The sequence below is a fragment of the Hypanus sabinus genome, chromosome 27 (assembly GCF_030144855.1).
Source record: "Hypanus sabinus isolate sHypSab1 chromosome 27, sHypSab1.hap1, whole genome shotgun sequence".
NCBI classification, from domain to species: Eukaryota; Metazoa; Chordata; class Chondrichthyes; order Myliobatiformes; family Dasyatidae; genus Hypanus; species Hypanus sabinus.
The window spans coordinates 26185991-26206320 of record NC_082732.1 but is presented as its reverse complement, the minus strand read 5'-3'; the positions used below and the strand labels follow the sequence as shown (position 1 = coordinate 26206320).

General features: G+C 38.8%; 1 protein-coding gene across 1 annotated transcript in view; it reads left to right on the top strand.

Annotated features, from left to right (window-relative positions):
* Positions 1 to 20330, top strand: part of ubr4 (ubiquitin protein ligase E3 component n-recognin 4) — a 223878-nt gene that overhangs the window by 168664 nt on the left and 34884 nt on the right. Inside the window, exons 83-89 of the mRNA XM_059952034.1 lie at positions 3912 to 4069; positions 7003 to 7112; positions 9296 to 9437; positions 12236 to 12317; positions 12405 to 12578; positions 17994 to 18115; positions 19194 to 19391. Of these exons, the coding sequence (XP_059808017.1) occupies positions 3912 to 4069; positions 7003 to 7112; positions 9296 to 9437; positions 12236 to 12317; positions 12405 to 12578; positions 17994 to 18115; positions 19194 to 19391 (986 nt within the window). The remainder of the gene's footprint in view (positions 1 to 3911; positions 4070 to 7002; positions 7113 to 9295; positions 9438 to 12235; positions 12318 to 12404; positions 12579 to 17993; positions 18116 to 19193; positions 19392 to 20330) is intronic.

The window sequence follows — 20330 nt, the reverse complement described above, 5'->3', positions numbered from 1 at the left end:
AAGAGGCCCATGTACAATCTCCAGAAAGCCATCTCACAGGCAAAGTGGTAATTCCAGATTAAACTTGAATGAATGAAGGATGCTTGACAGTTGTGGCAGGGCTTGAATACTATCACATCTTATAAAGTTAAATCAAGCAATATAGGTGACAGCAGGGCTTTGCTTCCAGATGAACTCGATGCCTTCTGTGCTCACTTTGACCATCAGAATATGGAGGAGCCATCTCAAACTCCTAAATTCCCGATGATCTTGTGACTTCAGAATTTGGGGTGTTGTGCAAGCAGCCTTCAGTAGGGTGAACCAAGGAAAACATCTGGCCCAGACAGGGTACCTGGGCAAGTACTGAAAACCTGTGCTGATCAACTGGCTGGAGTGTTCACTGAGATCTTAAACCTGTCTGAGGTACCCACCTGCTTGAATTATACCTGTGCCTAAGAAGAATATGCTAACCTGCATCAATGATTATCATCCTGTAGCACTTAAATCCAGTGATGAAGTGTTTTGAGAAATTGGTGGTGAAACATACCAATTCCTGCCTGAGAAGCGACTTGGATCCACTCCCACTTGCTTACTGGAGCAACAGGTCCACAGCAGATGCCACCTCACTGGCTCTTCACTCAATGCTGGAACATCGAGACAGCAAAGGAGCATTCATCAGGATGCTGTTTATTAAATACAGCTTGGCATTCAATACTATTATGCCCTCAAAACTAATCAATAAGCTTCAAGACATTGGCCTCAGTACCTCCTTGTATAATTAGATCCTCAGTTTCCTCACTTGTAGACACCAGTCGGTTCAGATTGGTAACATCATCTCCTCCACAATCTGCATCAGCACTACAGAGCTTTGTGCTCAGACCCCTGCTCATCTTGCTTTACATTTATGACTGTGTGGTGTATTCAAGTTTGTTGACCTCACCACTTTAGTAGGCAAATCAAAAGTGGTGACGAATCAACATATAGGAGGGAGATTGAAGATCTGACTGAATGGTGCCACAACAACAACCTGTTACTCATTATCAGCAAGACCAAGAAGCGGATTATTGACTTCAGGAGGAGGAAACCAAAGGTCTATGAGCCAGACCTCATTGGAGGATCAGAGGTGGAGACGGACAGCAACTTTAAATTCCTCGGTGCTATTATTTTGGAGGACCTGTCCTGGCCCAGCACGTAAGTGCAATTACAAAGAAAGCACATCAGCGTCTCTACTTTGTTAGGAGTTTGCATAGATTCGTCAAGACATCTAAAACTTTTACAAACCTCTATAGATGTGTATAAGTATATTGACTGGCTTTATCACAGCCTGGTATGGAAATGCCAATGCTCTTGAACAGAAAATCCTACAAAGTGGGTACAACTCGGTCCATCACAGGGAAAGCCCTCCTCACCATCGAGCACAACTACATGAAACGTTGCAGGAGAGCAGCATCCGTCATCAGGGCCCACACCACCCAAGACATGCCCTCTTCTCACTGGTACCATCAGAAGAAGTTATAAGGGCCTCAGGACTCACACCATCAGGTTCAGGAATAGTTATTACCTCTCACTCATCGGCTCTTAAACCAAATGGGGTAATTTCACTCAGCTTCAATTGCTCTATAATTGAAATGTTCCCACTAGATATAGACTCACTTTCAAGGACTCTTTGTCACGTGTTCTTGATATTTATTGCCTATTTCTTTATTATTATTATTTCCTTTATTTTGAATTTGCAGTCTGTGTCCTTTGCACACTGGTTGAATGCCCAAGTTAGAACCGTAGGACACTACAGCACAGTACAGGCCCTTCAGCCCTCCATGTTGTGCCGACCCATATAATCCTAAAAAAAAAAGTACTGAACCCACACTACCCCATAACCCTCCATTTTTCTTTCATCCACGTGCCTGTCCAAGAGGCTCAATGTTTTAGCCTCCACCACCATCCCTGGCAAGTCATTCCAAGCACTCACAACCCTCTGAGTAAAAAAAAACTTACCCCTGATGTCTCCCCTAAACTTCCCTCCCTTAATTTTGTACATATGCCTTCTGGTGTTTGCTATTGGTACCCTGGGAAACAGGTACTGACTATCCACCCTATCTATGCCTCTCATAATCTTGTAGACCTCTATCAAGTCCCCTCTCATTCTTCTACGCTCCAAATAGAAAAGTCCCAGCTCTGCTAACCTTGCTTCATATGACTTGTTCTCCAAACCAGGCAACATCCTGGGAAATCTCCTCTGCACCCTCTCCATAGCTTCCACATCCTTCCTGTAATGAGGTGACCAGTATTGTAACACAATATAAGTGCGGTCTCACCAGAGATTTGTCGAGTTGTAACATGACCTCTCTAAGCAGTATAGAGTATCTATATACAGTATTTCTAAAGAGTATATAAACTCTCTAAACAGTTGGAACAGTATTCCTTTGATTCTATTATGGTTATTATTCTATTATGGATTTATTGATCATGCCAGCAAGTAAATGAATCCCAGGGTTGTGTATCGTGACATGTATGAACTTTGATAATAAATTTACTTTGAACCGTGGCTCCATACATTTGATTATCTCAGACTACATCGTTGTTTCCCAGTGAATTTTGACAGGATGTGATGTGTCTGAGCACGTTGGATCTAGTAATTAATTGAAAATTCATTGAGAGCCAGCACCAAGTCCGTGCAGTTCAAAACAAATGCCAAAACTGACTAAGAATCTTGCTCTGCCCTCTTTATTCCTTATATTTACAAAGAAACAGAAGAAGCCTGAAGGGCTTTGGTTCAATAAGCCGACTGTACCCTTTTCCATAGATGCTGCCCTGTCTGCTGAGTAACTCCAGCATTTTGTGTGTGTCGCCAGGATTTCCAGCGTCTGCAGATTTTCTCTTGTTTGTGAGAAGAAGCCTTTCCCGTTCTCAGTATCTTTATTTCCCTGTAGCCCTGTAATATATTATTTGTAAATGCTCATCGGTTTTCCTTTAACTTTTTTCCCACTAATCCAAGTTAAAGGATAGCTTACAAGGGGTGATTGATAAGTTTGTGGCCTAAGGTAGAAGGAGAAACTTTCTGCATAATCACTCAAAGAGTTGAACTGTATGTGCATGTAACTAGAGCTGTATAACTCACCTCCTTCTACCTTAGGCCACAAACTTATCAATCACCCATCTGCGGACACTTTCTGGAAGTCCGAGATCCGCATGCTCCACGACCACTGGACTAAATGTGTAAATGTAGGAGGGGACTATGTTGAAAAATAAATGCGCTTAAGTTTTCTAAAATTGGCTCCTTCTACCTTAGGCCACGAACTTATCAATTACCCCTCGTAAGCTATCCTTTAACTTGGGTTAGTGGGAAAAAAAATTAAAGGAAAACCGATAAGCATTTATAAAAAATATATTACAGGGCTACAGGGAAATAAAGATACTGAGAACGGGAAAGGCTTCTTCTCACAAACAAGAGAAAATGTGCTAGGTTTTCTAAAACTGACTCATTTTACCTTAGGCCATGAACATATCAATCACCCCTCGTACTTTGGCTACCTGAAAGCTGGTATGGCCTTCTGTGTTTTTTATCAGAAAAAATAAAGAGTAAGATAAGATTTATTGGGATTGAAACATCAAGTCCTAGCCGCTCTACTTAATTGCATAGATTTTGTGCTGGATTTCAAGCCCATTTTCAATTAATTACTAGATCCAACATGCTCAGACACATTTCATCTAATCAAAATTCACAAGGATGTAACAATGAAACACAAATCAAATGATGGATTTTGTAAATAGGAATGTGGCACAACAAGAAGTGGTGCATTCATTGTTTATTTCCAATCAATTTTGTTGGTTTGAATTTTTATCAGCTAGGCTTTTCTCACAAATGATGTGTTGTTGGAAACTTTTTATCACTGGACGATGACAGATTTGGTATTTGTTCCCTCCTCTGTCAGGCCTGGACACAGAAGGAAAAACCCAGAGTAAAACTGAGCTGCGACACCTTTACCTCATGGAGAAGTATGTTTGGAAATGGAAGCAGTTCCTGAGCAAACGCGGGAAGAGAAATTCTCCACTAGACCTCAAACTGGGACATAATAACTGGCTCAGACAGGTATTAAGAAGTGGTAACTAAATATAGAATATAGATTTGAGAGTAAGGTTGATCAAGGTAATAGGTAACAAACTGCATTCACAAAATTCTATTGATATGTGAAAAACAAAGGATTGGCTCGGTGAAATACATTCACGAAGATGTTTTGAGATTTGACAGGATGGGTGCAAATATGAGGTTTCTCCTGAGATGCTTAGAACCAGGTATAACATTTCAAAATAAGGGATTAGCCATTGAGTACTGAGATGGGAAGAAATCTTGCAAAGAATGGTGATTCTTTGGAATAGTCTACCTAAGAGTGCTGAAGTGCTGGGTCACTATATGTATTCAAGACAACGATTAGTAAGTTTTGAGATGTAGAGAGATTCCAGGAAGTGGCACTGAAGTAAAAGGTGAGAGAGTAAGATGCTGAACAGCCTACTTGTTCTCTCTTGTATTGTTATAATTTCCATTATTTTAAAATTTCTCCCATATTTCACATTCAGCCCATTTTACCTTTTCATGGACAGTTTCTCCCACAAGTCAAGTTCGGCCTGACACAATTCTTAATGCTATGACTGTTGAAGTGTTTCATCCCATCAGCCTGCTGAAAAGCCCCAACACCTGATGTCTTGCTGTTGCTGTGTTGTAGAATGTGATGCAATATTGAAGCAGCCCGTTGACTGACAATTAATTCCAACAGCATGCTGGTTAATCTTCTGTGCACTTTCCAGTCCAAACATAGTGGTAACCAGAACTGCACACGGTGCTCCAATTATGACCAAACAAATATAGAAAACAAACAGAAAATACTGGATAAGAATTCAGTAAGTTGGGCAGCATCTGTGGAAAGAAACAGTATCAGTTTTCTAGGTTTGTAAATCTGCATCGGAACAGGAAAGAGAGAGGTGCAAATTAGTTTTCTGAAAGGGAGAAGGTGAAGGAGGAGGTGCTTGGAAATGCCTGTGTTAGGATGAGTCGGAATGGCTTAATGGTTACACGTTAAGCTTATGGGTTTGTGATGAATTGTTAATGGTAAGGTAGTGGGATCTAAAAAACAAGCTAGACGTGCTAGTTTCAGAAAAACTATCAACATGAATTAAAAACATAAAATGGGAAATATTGGAAAAACTAAGGAGATCAGACAGCATATGTGGAAAGAAAAGCATTTAATGTTTCAAATGATGTTAGTCTGGGTAGCAGTGAAATGTGGGTGAACAGGAAATGTTTGTTATGTTGGATAGAATCAGGTTGAGCTGTATAATTTTCTGTTGTGGTTTGAGCATACTGGACATGCCCACTTTGCTTCTATTCACAGTGGGGGAGAAAGGATGGCAGGCACAAGTGGTTCTTGTGCACACACACAAAAAGAGCTTGTCACCTAAAGTTAGAGAATTCAATATTGAGTCCACAATGTCACATTTTTTAGGATTAAATTCCAATTGCCTTTTTTCTGCCCATTTTATCAGCTCATCAACGTCATTCTGTAGCTGTACATTACCTTCCTCATTGTCAACAACAGCACCACTCTACAAGTTTATTGACCATGCCTCCAGTATTTACAAACAGATGTTTATTATGCAAAAAGACAGCGTTTTAATTAGCAATTTGCAAGAGTCTCAGTATTGGTCCTTTGAATAAGGCTAGTATTTCTATTAGTTCATTTAAAGCAAATGCAAAACAGCTTCCTATTGAGAATTAGTGGCAAAGCACTTAGTTCTTAAAATAAACTAATTAAAATTGATTATTGTACTGCCATCTTTTAAATAGCACAATCAATTTACTTAATTGCTTTAGCGCCCTATTTTGCCATATAGTTGTTGCAGCTGTCCTGACTCAAACAGCTGGTAATTGTAGATCATTATTTCCAGACTCCTGAAGAGTCTCTGGCTACATCCACACTACACCGGATAAATCTGTAACCGAAGCTTTTTCTCTTTGTTTTTACCCTCCATCCACACTAAAACAGTGTTTTCGTCCCCCAAAACCAGAGCTTTTCAGAAACGGTTTCCAGGGTGGGTATTTTTGAAAACGCTGCTCGGGCAGATCAGTGTGGACGGGGTAACCGGAGACTTCTGAAAACACTGTCAGATGGCAGCATGCTATTTCATTGTTTTCTTGAATACAACCGAACAATTTCAGAACAGACGGCAAAGAGACTGAAGCCAGAAGAGTTAGTCACCAAATACTTTGACCCATAACTTACTGAATAAATAAGTATACTGTACTCACTTTGCCCTGTTTTCTGTCCTTGCTCGTATGAAGGTGGTTTACCTATTTATGCAAGTACTTCTCTGACAATAGATGTGTAACAGCCTAATGTAACATTGTATGGAAATACAAGATAACACTGATGCAGACATGTTTTATACGTTTAACAAAGTGCTTTGTTAATGCAACAGGGTTAGTCAGTTTTTCAATGTTCGTCATCAGCCGGGTCAATCTGTCCGTGAACTCCCTGTTGGTTGCCGCTGTACGCTCCAGTATTTTTTCTTTTTAGTTTTAAGTTCTCCTGCGCGAGAGCCAACAGCTGTCCGTCATTTTAAGTTTTTCTATTCTGTAACTACACAAACGCGCACTTTTACAGCGAGATTCAACACCAAACATTTTGCTTGTTTTCGGTAGATGTGTCCTGCGCATGCACAGGAGGAGGAGATTCACCGAAATCTCCATTCTTGTGAACAGAGATATTTTCAAAAACGCATAGTGTGGATGCCTATCGTTTTTACGCAAAACCCAGTCTAGTGTGGATGTAGCCTCTGTTAGTTGACCTTCCTGTCCTCTGCTGTTTGCTAAAACTTGTTGTGTTGTTTAGTTAACCCAGGAGCTTGTGCCACTAGTTTCAGAGCTGATCACCAGGAGACTGAAGTAAATGGTCCTATCCCAGTTTTGTTGCTGTTTTACAATGGTTATGCCACATAGAGTGATGACATTTTGTCCTCTTTGTTTCTCAGGTCTTGTTCACTCCTGCTACACAAGCTGCCCGACAGGCTGCTTGTACAATTGTGGAGGCGCTGACCACCATTCCAAGCCGCAAACAACAGGTCCTTGATCTTCTCACCAGGTATTTTCTTTTGAACATCAGGAAGCCAAGCAATGGCTTTGAAAGTCTTTTCAATAACTGTGGGCATAATGGGAATTACTTACAAAATGGGAGCGGCAGTAGCTTACTTATTAACTGAGTTATTTCCTCTTCAGCATTAAGCTACTTTGATTTTGACTTGTGTACAATAAGTCATCAGAGTTCCCTATCGTCTTCCGAAAGTGGAAATTGGAGTAAGGGCTATCTAGCTATGAGTCAGCCAAAGGGAAATGGACAATAAAAATTTTATAGATATTAAATCTTAAGAGTTTAAAATGTGCACAGAGTAAATTTTGTTTTATATAAATTGCCATCTTAATAAAAAGTTTTTTTTAGGCTGAATGTGCTTGTTAACATGTAAGTTTGATTCTAGCAAGGGTCAGTTAGAATCGATTTTATCTTTGTACTTTTATAAATAGCAAGATGTTGTAAAACCAATCACCCCTTCTGGGGCACAGCCTGTCGACAGCAGCTCGCCAAAGACCTCTCCTCGCCGAAAACCCTGGCCTCAAACCCCCGCTCAGGGTCCGTTCCATTGCCCAGTTTACAGTATTGCGTCCTCTCTCTCTCATCTCCTCGCGCCAACTCCCCAAATGCCCGCCAACAATAGCTTATAGACCCAGAAGAGAGAATAACATCTATCCCAGTTGGTTAACAAAGGAATACAATACCCATTATCAGCAATCATAACCCAAACAAGCTTCGAGAGAAAACACCCTCTCACCAGTTAGCATAACAAAGAAGTAATTTTACTTTTAACAAACAAAGAAGCCATTTTGATTAACACACGCAGTAACGTAAAGAGGAAAATATACCCCTTATACTTCCTATCCCAGGGATGAGGTCTTTGGAGCTTCTGCTGGTGTTTCTGTGGCTTTGGGTTTTTACAGGATGGAGTTGCTGGCCGCATGCCCAACCCTCCTCCTTTCACAGCCAGGCTTGAGTCTGTGCATGGTGGAATTAAATAGCAGGATGAGGGTATGACTAACTTGAAGCCTTTCTCAAGGAAAACACAATAGACTGCAGATTTTCACTGACCGTGGGCCATCCCATTTGCTTAACTGCAAGTCACAGCACAGTTAAAAATTTGATCTCTGCTGTGTCTGCCAAACTCCTTACATAATAGCAAATGTATACTGCACTGTACCACCAGAAACTTCAATGAAACTGACCTTTTTAAGGGGAATATTGTGTGTATAGACCAGCTGTACTTGTTGTGGGATGAGTCACCCCATTCAGATGGAATACACACTGAAGTGATTGAATTAAAAAGAATGAAATTTGCCAAGGCTTTGGACACAATCTTCAAAGCATTTGTGGATGCCTGAGAACTGAAGGGTGGCAAATGTACCTATTCAAAACGTTTGTTCAAAAACAGTCTAATTTACAAATCTACAGAATGAACTATAAAGAGAGAGAGACTGAGAGGATATTGATGGGTTGATGGAATGGATGGACATATGGCAGATGAAATATGTCAGACTAATAACAAGTGTCACATTTCAGTAAGAAGGTCAAAGAAATACAATAAAAACTAGAGGATTATATTTTGAAAGAAAGACCTGAGGGTAGACGTACATAAATTGTTGGAGGTGACAGGGCAGATTCAGAAAGTGGTCAAAAAACCATGCTAGATCTTGACCTTTTTTTTCATAAATCTTAAAGTCTCAATGAATTAATATGAATGCACAGCAGATATACATGTCCAGTTCTGTGCTTCACTCAAAGAAAAATGTAAGAGGCTTTGGAAAGGAGGGCTCAGGAGACTTACTGGAATAATTGCAGGGATTAGGGATTTTTGACAATAAAATGGAAAATTGAGGAACAGCTGTTGAATGCAGTTCAGATAGGGATACTTAAAAATGAAAGATCAAATCAGGAGAAACTGTTCCTGTTGATAGATCAGTCACCAAGCCACATCGACTGAAGGTGATTGGCAGAAGGATCAAAAGTAACATGAGGCAAATCTGATGCAATGAGTATTTGAGATTGCATTGCACTTGTTGGTAGGAGGTTGACAATGGAAATTGTATTTGTGACTTCTTCCACCAAGTCTTGGTGATTCTGTGATCTTAGTTTGTTTTAATCCATGATAGATAAAGGATGAATTGCTGCTTAAAATGATTGCAGAGAAAATCAATATTACTCCATTTTTGTTTTGCCAGTTACCTTGATGAACTTAGTGTTGCTGGGGAATGTGCAGCTGAGTATCTCGCACTCTATCAGAAGCTTATTAAACCAGCTCATTGGAAGATATATCTGGCAGCTCGGGGAGTGCTGCCATACATTGGAAACCTGATAACTAAGGTCTGTAATCAAAGAACCAGTCTTCTTCGATGTAAAATGAATCAGGAAGTCTCTCATGCTGCAGGAATTTTACAAAAACATTTTGTCATATGTGCAGTATATTGCCACCTATTCGTGCCACCACTGAAGCTGTTTAACCGCACAGGTGTTTGGCAATTTTCCAAGCTTCTGAGAGAGGAAGCACATACCAAACTTCCATTGTCTCTGTTTTCTCCTCATGTCAAGCTGATTGAATCAGTTTTATTATGCCAAGATAAATACTCACTAATTCCCCTGGGATTTAGGTAAAAGATTCTAGACAGGTTGTGCACTACATATGTACTGCCAGTTATTCTTTGTTTTCTAGATCAACAATAGCAGATGATGTGACATATCAGATATTTATTTACATGTGAGGTGCCAGGGTACAAGCCATAGTTTGTTGGTTTAGCTTCAGTTACAAGATTAATTGAGTATGAGTATATCTTGCATAATTTTAGGATTGTGGTAGTTCTTCAGAAATGCCTGGCCAAAGACAGCACCCAGTAATTTGTCATCATTTCAGAATCTTACAATTGATGTATGTGCATAGGATTAAGTCATGTTGCTAGATTACTCCTTTTGTGTTTTTATTTTCAAGTATTACGTAAAAACATATTCAGAACAATTACATTCTTTGTCTGAAATGCATTATAAGTATGTGAGAAAGTGAATTTCAGTTTAGCATTTAGCATGATTTTACCACCCATTTTATCAGTTTGGTAATAAATTTCCATTAAATTTTAAGGAAGCTAAATTTTATCAGAAATTCCAAAAAAAAATCACAATGCTGGTTAGGCAACACTGAGAGAGCAGCTTTTAATCGCCTTTCATCAGATGAGAATTTTATCTTATTGTACTGTTTTTGTTGCTGCACAAATAACATAATGTACCTGCTTCATATACAAAATTCTCTCCAGCATTAGAGACTATATATTGTTTTTGCCTTTAATTTTGATCAATGCTCTATAAAATTATTTGATCGCTTTTCAAAAGTTTTTTCTTTAATTAAGAGCAGTAAACAGTAGAAATCTAAATCAAATCAATATTTGGTGTGACCACCTTTAAAACTGCTTCAATTCTCTTAAGTACACTGTCATGCAGTTTTATAAGAAAATCAGCTGATAGGTTATTTCAAGTGTCTTGGAGAACTTGCCACAGTTCTTCTATAGACTTTGGGTGTTTCACTTGCTTTTGACTCTCCAGGTAATCCCATACAGCCTTGATAATGGTGAGATCAGGGCTCTGTGGAGGCCATACTATCTGTTGCAGAACTCCTTGTTCCACTTTTCATTGAAGATGGAGCTTGGCTGTGAGTTTGTGGTTGTTGTCCTACTTCAGAATGAAGTTGCGACCAATCTGATGGTGTTGCATGTTGGATGAGAATATGCTTCTACTTCTCAACATTGAGGATTCAATTCATTCTGACCAGATCACCAGTTCCATTTGCAGACATGCAGCCCCAAACCTGTAGGGAACCTCTGCTATGCTTCACTGTTGGCTGCAGACCTCATCTATGTCGTGCTCTCCAGCTCTTATATGGGCTAATTGCCTCCTGTTTGAGCTCAAAAACTTTACATTTTGACTCGTCAGTCCAGAGTACTTGCTGCCATTGTTCAACAACCCTGTCCTTGTGTTTTTGTGAGTCTCTTGGCTTTGTTTCCACTTTGGAGGAATAGCTTTTTGGCAGCAATTCTTTTGTGAGCACCATTTCTGACAAGACTTCTCCGGACTATAGAGGGGTTCCAGTGGTTTCTGAAAGTTCAGACGTAGCCGTATTAGACTTTTTCTGATTTAGAAGGCATGTCAGTTTGTTATATCTCTCACCTGCTGCACTCAGTTTCCGTGGTCAGTCACTGCGTTTCTTGCCCTCAAGCTTGCCTGTTTCTCTGCTTCCTCAGAAGAGCTTGGACAGCACATCTTGAAACTGCCTGCCTGGGGAAGACCCTGCTGATGCAGGATGACCACCTTGTGTCTTGTTGCTGTGGTGTAAAAACTGATAATTTGAAGGTTAATCTGCCACAACCTCACCTTTTAGTTTGGTTTTCCTTCAACAAGTTTGATTTCTTATACACCTGTTTCCATTTCAATTAATCAGTTTAATTAATTCAACTTATTATATCATTGATATTAGCACCTGGTTATTATCTTTGTTTACTCATGCACTGGGCTATATACCTACAAGATAATCAGGTTTTTATTTGAAAAGTTGTTTATTATTTAAGAGACTACTAGACAGGTACATGGAGGAATTTAAGGTGGGGGGTTATATGGGTGGCAGGGTTTGAGGGTCGGCACAACATTGTGGGCCGAAGGGCTTGTAATGTGCTGTACTATTTTATTCTATTCTATTACCTAACATGTTACTTTCTTTAATGAAATACAAAAAAATTCTCTATAACATTAATTTTTTTTGAAAATGAATGTTTGGAAATCTATAGTTCACTCTTTTCTCCCAACAACCCTAACCCTACTACAGAAGACAAATAAAATCTAAAATAAAATGTAAATTAAAAAAACCTAAGGTGCCTAAGATTTTTCACAGTACTGTAAATGTATCATGAAGACAGAGATGGGTTCAGCTGTGATGTCATCCAGTGATGTCAAACCTTCTGCATAAAAACAATGGCTTTTTGAGTGAGATTCTGAATATGAATTCTTTGCCTCGATAAACTTGGAGAAATCAGTGCTTTCAAAATTGCAAAGTATTAGCTGAATCAACTTGTAATGTTATATCTAAATTCTAATGTTGTAATGCCATTGTCATTTTTTTGTCGTAGGAAATTGCTCATTTACTGGCACTGGAGGAGGCAACTCTCAGCACTGACCTGCAACAGGGATATGCGTTAAAAAGCCTTACTGGTGAGATATACACTGACTGTTCCAACGCCAGACATAAACCAACATGTAGATATTATTGTGATTTCTATATTTTGCTCCATTTTTCAGCCTTGCTTTCATCCTTTGTGGAGGTGGAATCAATAAAACGTCATTTCAAGAGCCGCCTGGTGGGCACAGTACTCAATGGTTACTTGTGTCTGCGAAAACTTGTGGTCCAACGAACAAAACTTATTGATGAGACACAAGACATGTTGCTGGAGATGTTGGAGGACATGACAACAGGTGATTACATGGGCAAATTCAAACTTTCTTAAATTTTAGCTGTATAAAGAAGAAAAATGTGTACATTTAATGTTTAAAACAGGTCACCAACCTTGTTTGCACCATGGACTGGTTTAATATTGACAATATTCTTGCGAACTGGCTGACTGGGGGAGGGGTGTTGGTGTTAATCACAACCAGAATATAGGTGATAAAGTCAACTATAAGTCACTTGTAAATGGCTAATAGACTCAATTTTGTTTCTAAAAGGGTTTATCTAACAAATTTAATATTATACATACAAGCGCATATTTTCCTCGCATGAACATAGTGATAAGTCAGTTTTAACTCATGTCAATAGCATCATAAAATTTTAAGTAACATTTGGATATTCAACATACATCGCATATTTTCCTTGTATGAACATATAAAATCATTGTAACACACCAGTGAGAGGACAAGGTGGGCTGGAGGTCTCCATACTGGGACCACGGCGGTCGCAGTCCAAAGAGAACAACCGACCAAGCGAGGAGTGCAACAGGGTGCCTGGCCAACCCCCCGCGTTGATAGGTAGGATCTATGGGTGGCGCCCATCTATCCGTGCTCCAGGCCAGTACCAACAGCACTTCTTGCTGGCCACGCAAGGCGACTGGTTACCCGAGGCCAACCAGTGATCCCTGGCACGAGGGTATCACTGCGTTTAGGCGATTGATGACCTCGCGTGCGTAATACCTCGCATACATTCAAGTTCAACAGTGGGCGTGACAGGAAATGAGGAAAGGTACAGCTGACTCGTATCATTTCATATCAACAAATCATATCATTTCCTATCAACAAATCATATCATTTCCTCGCAGCCCGGTAGCACATGCTTTGCAGCCCAGTGGTTGGGAACCACTGACTTAGAATAAGATATCAAGCCGGGAAATTTAGTTGAACCTTTGTAAGCTCCTTTGAATGCCTGCCTTGTTTATGTAGATAATAGTACATTGTATGTGTCATCTGTGAGTCAAACATTAGCACACTTGCCTCTGAGTCAGATGCTTGTGAGTTCACATCCCACTGTCAAGGACTTAAGCTTATAGAATGATACTCTTAATACTGCGCTATCAGGTGCTGCCTTTTTAATGAGATATGGGGAAATAGAAGTCCTGTCTCCCCTTCCTGACTCAAGGAAGAGTAGGGAAATTCTCCCAGGTTCTTATTCCATGGCCAGGTATCTAATGTACATATTTTATTGCCAATTTTATTATATGAGTGGTGCATAATTACACAATGGGCCGTGCTACCATTTCAGATTTATAGTTTAGAAGATGACCTATCATTTTCTTTTACAGGCCTCTGAAAGAGCTCTTGTCTTTAAAAGCTTTTCTAATTCTGAAGATTTGTATTGCATGAGTTTTTATCCCAAGAGCTAGTTTTTCATGTCCGTTTGGTCTCCAAGCTCTAGTATCATTTGACAGAAATTTTTCATCTATCCTGAAACTGATCATAAAATTGGAATCGTATTCATTTAATAATTATTTTGAAGTTTTAGGGAAATGTTTTTGTATTTTATATTTTTCTCTATTACCTCTTTTCACAGCTTCATTAATTTGTTCTCAGATAGAAAAACTGTATCTTTAGTTTTATGTTCAATGTTATAAATATTTTTCCATATTAAGTATTATTTGCAGTCCTTCTGACCGATCTACCAAAATTCTATCCTCAATTTGCCATAGTTCAAGCACTAAAGAGTCAACATCGTTTGTTTATTTTGTGTCCAAAAGCCAGTGGTACATTAAATTTTCTCACAGTGATATTTCATTTGATTAAAGTGGATGTTGATACAGAGAACTAAAGTGAAATTATTTTGAAGAATTAAGTTATTTACCTCACTCAGTCTGTGCTGCATGTGAGTTGATATCAGGTATCTTCCTGATTAATCTGTACAGTTTAAATTTATCTTAGTAGATAAAAAATCAGGTGACTAATGTATATAGGCCAGCGGATCTGCTTTACTCTTCAGTATGTTCATGCCTGAACTTGTAAGTGAAGCCCATCACTTGTTCTTCTAAATTCCAGAAAACAGGAATCCTTCTACTCCATCTCCTCTTGGGACAATCCCATCAAAGCCTGAAATTAGTAAAACCTATCCTTTCCTAAGTAGATGGATAAAGTTGCACATAGTTCCTTTTAATCTTACTAAAATGCCACACAATCACAGTGTCCATACTTATTAGTACGATTCATTTGCACTAAAGATCACATTTCATTTGTGTACCAAATTGCTTATTTACATACATAACTTCTTGTAATTATAGAACCAGGATACTCAATTTCCACAGTACACTATTGTTCTCTATTTTTGTTTTCTTTAAAAATAATAATATTCCATCCAAAATTAATAATTTCTTATTTCTCTGTTATTCTCCCTCTAAAATGTTATTTCCCAGTCGTATGTGACCTCTACATTTTTCTCACAATTTATCTTTCCCACCTTGCTTTTTTGCAAATAATAATTTAAATATAAATAAACCATGGATATTGAATGTATAACTGGAGCTATATCCCTGCGGGATTACACTGATTACATCCTATCAGTCCATAAATGAATTGATGCTGTTCTGTTTCATCACCACAAACTAATCTTCCGTCTTTGTCATCCCCAGTCCATCATGGAATGATATGGAAATTTGATTGAGAGTGCAGAGAGGGAATGAAATGCTAAGTTAACTTGGTAGTTGTAAAAGTAGAGCAAAGTAAATCACATCAGTGCAGAGGTGACAAAGCAGGGTTAGAAACTCCCAAGAATCAGATGTTAACAAAATAGAGTGCCTATAAAACATTATTCCCCCCCCCCCAGAAGTTTGATTCACTGTGGATTTAATTTGGCAATTTTGACACTGATCATCAGCAAACACTCTTTTGTGTCAAAGTGAAAACAAATTTAAACAAATTGGTGTAAATTTAATACAGTTATTAAACACAAAATAATTGATTGCATTATTACTCATCCCCTTTAAGTCAGGTTTTTAGTAGATGCACCTTTGGGAGCAATTACAGCCTTAAGTCTGTGTGGATGGGTCTCTATCTGCTTTGCACATCTGGACACCGCAATTTTTCCCTATTCTTCTTTACAAAACTGCTCAAGCTGTCAGACTGCATGAAGATTGTGAGTGAACAACCCTTTTCAAGACCAGCCACACATTCTCAATTGGATTGAGGTCTGGTCTCTGACTTGGCCACTCCAGGACATCCTTGTTTTTAAGCCACTCCTGTGTAGCTTTGGCTTTATGCTTGGGGTCATTGTCTTACTGGAAAACAAATCTTCTCCCAAGTCGCAGTTCTCTTGGAGACTACGTCAGGTTTTCCTCCAGGATTTCCCTGTATTTTGCTGCATTCATTTTACCCTCTACCTTCACAAGCTTTCCAGGGCCTGCTGCAGTGAAGCATCCCTACAGCATGATGCAGCCACCACCGTGCTTCACGGTAGGGATGGTGTATTTTTGATGACATGCAGTGTTTGGCTTACGCCAAACATAGCGTTTACTCTGATGGCTAAAAAGCTCAATTTCAGTTTAATCAGATCATAGAACCTTCTTCCAGCTGATTTCAGCGTCTCCCACATGCCTTCTGGCAAACACCAGCCAAGATTTCCAGTGAGTTTTTTTTCAACAGTGACTTTGTCTTTGCTACTCTCCCATAAAGCTGCGACTGGTGAAGCACCCGGGCAATAGTTGTATGCACAGTCTCTCTCCCATCTCAGCCACTGAAGCTTATAATTCTTCCAGAATTGTCATAGGCCTCTTGATGGCCTCCCTCACTAGTCCCCTTCTTGCACAGTCACTCAGTTTTTGAGGGCAGCTTGCTGTAGGCAGATTTACAGCTGTGGTATATTCTTTCCATTTCTTGATGATTTATTTAATTGTTCTCCAAGGGACATTCAGTGACTTGGATTTTTTTTTTAACTCCTGATTTGTGCTTTTCAATAACCTTATTGTGGAGTGGCTTGGAGTGCTCTTTTGTCTTCATGGTGCAGTTTTTGCCAGGATACTGACTCACCAATAGTCGGATCTTTCAGATACAGTTGTATTTTTATTACAATCAATTGAAATACCTTGACTGCATATGGCTAATTAGTAGAAATTATTATTTTATATTGCTCACTCTCAGGGCTTTTGGTTCTGTAAATTTTGTAGGTTTGACACATGTATCAAATTCTTATTTTAAGCCTTAGCCATTTCCTTATTATCTAAAGTTTCTCCTTCCACGGCCTCTAAGCAGCTGATATTTAATAATACTTTTCTATTTATACTTATTTGTTAAATCTGTTGGTCTGTTATTGTATTGCTTGTTTGCTGTCATTTTTCTGCTTTGCTAAGTTACTCAATTTCTCCCAAATCATCTGCATGACTTACAAAACCCTCTCAATTCTCAAGCTCGCTTCTCTTCTAAGCAACATTTCAACTTTTTTAATCTAATACTTGAGCTTAAGCTAACCATATTCATATCACTTGGTGCAGTTTTAATTCTGTATGAGAATGAAAATGTTTTATTAATGTGTTCATTGTCTACTGTTATCAAATCTTGGATTTCAATTTGTATATCTGACAATTTACCTTTCATACATATATAGGTAACTTTTGTTTAAATTTCACATCCTTATTTCAGTCCATAAGCACTTCAGTGTCAAACAATGCATTCATTGAGTATTCTTCTTGAAGAGTATTGTTTACTAATTAATTAATCCTGCCTCTTTCCACAGTACTAATTCTAAAATAGCTTCCTCTCTTGCTCTTTGTTTGGTATATCATTCCAGAAAGCTGTCTAAAATGCAGTTCATGAATCATCCTCTAAGCTACTTTTGCCAACTTGGTTTGCTCGAACAATAAGGTCATTGTACTTTCCTCATTTTAAGTATCACTTTTTATACTCTGTCCAGTACAATGATGCCACTTAATGGGCTGTAAGTACTCACACACAGGATTTTGTGTCTTCATTATTCCTTGGATGAACACATACCAACACTTAAGACTTTCTGGGCTAAGGATCTTTTCTTTCCTCGTCTTAATTTATTCATTTATTTTAACAGGGCCAGCCGATAGTACTGCTCGCTGAGTCCCATGTATTTTTGAATCTTTCCCTTCCATACCCTGTTTCTAGCCATGTCCTTAATGCCAATATTCAAGAAATTTTTCATGACCACATGGCACTCTAAAGATTTTTTACCCACTGTTACGTCCCTTATGAAGACAGGTAGTCATTGTGATATTTTTTTCTGTCTGTTGTTAAATGGTTGCCATTTCAATGATGTTAATACAGTCTAGAATGTCATAAAGTAGCTTATGTTGTCAGCATTTCAGGTTAGTAACGGTTGAGGCTCAGTTGTTTGTTGGATTGAAAATGATATCTGCCTATGATACTTATTCAATTTTAATCCACATATTTCTGTAGGCACAGAATCTGAAACAAAGGCATTCATGGCTGTCTGCATTGAAACAGCTAAGCGATACAGTCTTGATGATTACCGAACACCAGTCTTCATCTTTGAGCGATTATGCAGCATTATCTACCCAGTAAGTACAAAGGAATGGTGAAAATAAGTGCACTTGGTTCAGCACTGGTTTTCTGTACGAATGAACTATGTTATAATGTAGCAAATCTTGTTCATTCAGTACCGGCCAAAGACTGACTATACCTAAAAGGTATTCCATTGTCAGTTTTCTCAGGATGAGTGTGATGTTGTAGAAGCTGTATTTGTCTATTCCCTTTTGGGAAGGAATTGTCCACTTCAGTATCTGAGAAGCAGTATTCACACCATTTAGCCTCAATTCTATTTCTATAAATAGCTGTATTCCTTCAATTAATTTGTTATCTTAATATTCCAACTTTTTTTTGTAATTTACGTTCAGAATCCTTTGTGAAGTGTGCAAAATTAACTGAGGTGACACTCCCACTTTGAGCTCTAAGAAATATGTAAATTTCTATGGTGTGTAAAGATGCCACCTATTTAATCAAACAACATCCATTGAAGCTAAGAGCAATATTAGTTTTAACATTATCAGTATAGAAAAGTGCCCATTGCCTTGTAAAATAAAAGGAGAAAAATGAGATAATGAGCCAAAGGAGAGGATAAAAGGAGGGACCTTGTTCAATGAGGTGGGTTCTAAGGAAATATCTCTGAAAGAGTCGGAGAAACTGGAAGTTATTTAATGAGAGAATTGCCAAGTATGGATCTCAAGTGGCATATGGTATGGTGGGGGGAGGGGCTCGAACATGAGGCTGGTAGTACTGGAAAGTCCTACGGAGGCTTCAGATAATCTTATGGAGACAATAATAAAATGGAGATTCAAGAAAGTAGTCTTGTTGGAGCAAATTAGGGCACTGAGATTGTTAGCAACCTGTTCAATCTTTTGATAATGATTAGGGAAAGGTTGGATGTGGAGTAGAGTTTCTAATGGGGAGAGTTAAGATGGCTGAATGGAAGGAACTTGATTTTATGGGAAATGGTGACAAAGGTATATTTTGATCGGTTTCTTAAATATGGACAGGTAACATTTTTTTCGGTAATAATTTGGAGACTAGCATTGTTCAATGTTGTTAAATCAAAAATAAGGATGAACGTCTTTCTCAATAGATCTGCTTTCTTGGCAGGAGGAAAATGAAGTGACAGAATTCTTTGTGACCTTGGAAAAGGATCCTCAGCAGGAAGATTTCCTTCAAGGCAGAATGCCAGGAAATCCCTATAGCAGCAATGAGCCTGGTATTGGACCTCTCATGAGAGACATAAAGAACAAGATTTGTCAGGACTGCGACCTTGTAGCACTGCTAGAAGATGACAGTGGGATGGAGGTATGAATCAATATTGAAACAAAAAAAAATTGTGCCCTGGCTCCAACAAAGTCTTTGTTATAAACTCACAGAAACCTTCTGTTGTAAATTCAAGATTGTAACTTCATAGTACTTGTGGGCAAGGTTGAATTTATATTCTATATCTAATTTGAACTACAGTACCTGCAGCAAAAACCTCCCAACAGTGATGTTAACGTAAATAATTTCAAGACACAATGAGGGGAATGGAGAGGTATGATCAACTCAGAATAGAATGTACCCTAGAGGTTGTTATGTTCCTTTTAATTGTTTTTTCATTCAGTGTTGGAGGTAACCAATGGGATAGTTGAAGTGGTATTAAAGGTAATCTTACCAAAATCTTAAATCTTAATTTGCCGCATGTACATTAACGCATACAGATAAATGCAACATTTACATCAATGAGCAACACAGGCCTAGGATTTGCTGGTGAGAGCCCACAAGCATTGCATGCTTCTGGGATGCCCAGCACCTTACTAACTCATATGTTTTTGGAATGTGTGAGGGAACTGGAACATCCCGAGAAAACTCAACGCGGTCACAAGGAAAATGTAGTCATTACAGAGAACAGTGGCAATTGAACCCCAGTTGCTGCCGCTTTTACCTATTACGCTAGCCATGCCAAATCTATTTCAGAGTTCCAAGTTACTCTTAAATTTTAATTTACTTAAATAATTGATGCTGAACATATTTGATTTTACTCTTTCCCATACTTAATTTGAACATTCTTTTCTGTTTTTTCCACATTAACTCTTCATACAATCTCTTCTCCCTCCTGCCGTCTGGGAAGAGGTTCCGAAGCTTTCAGGCTCTCATGACCAGACTATGTAACGGTTTCTTCCCCCAAGCTATCAGACTCCTTAATACCCAAAGCCTGGACTGACACCTTGCCCTACTGTCCTGTTTATTATTTATTGTAAT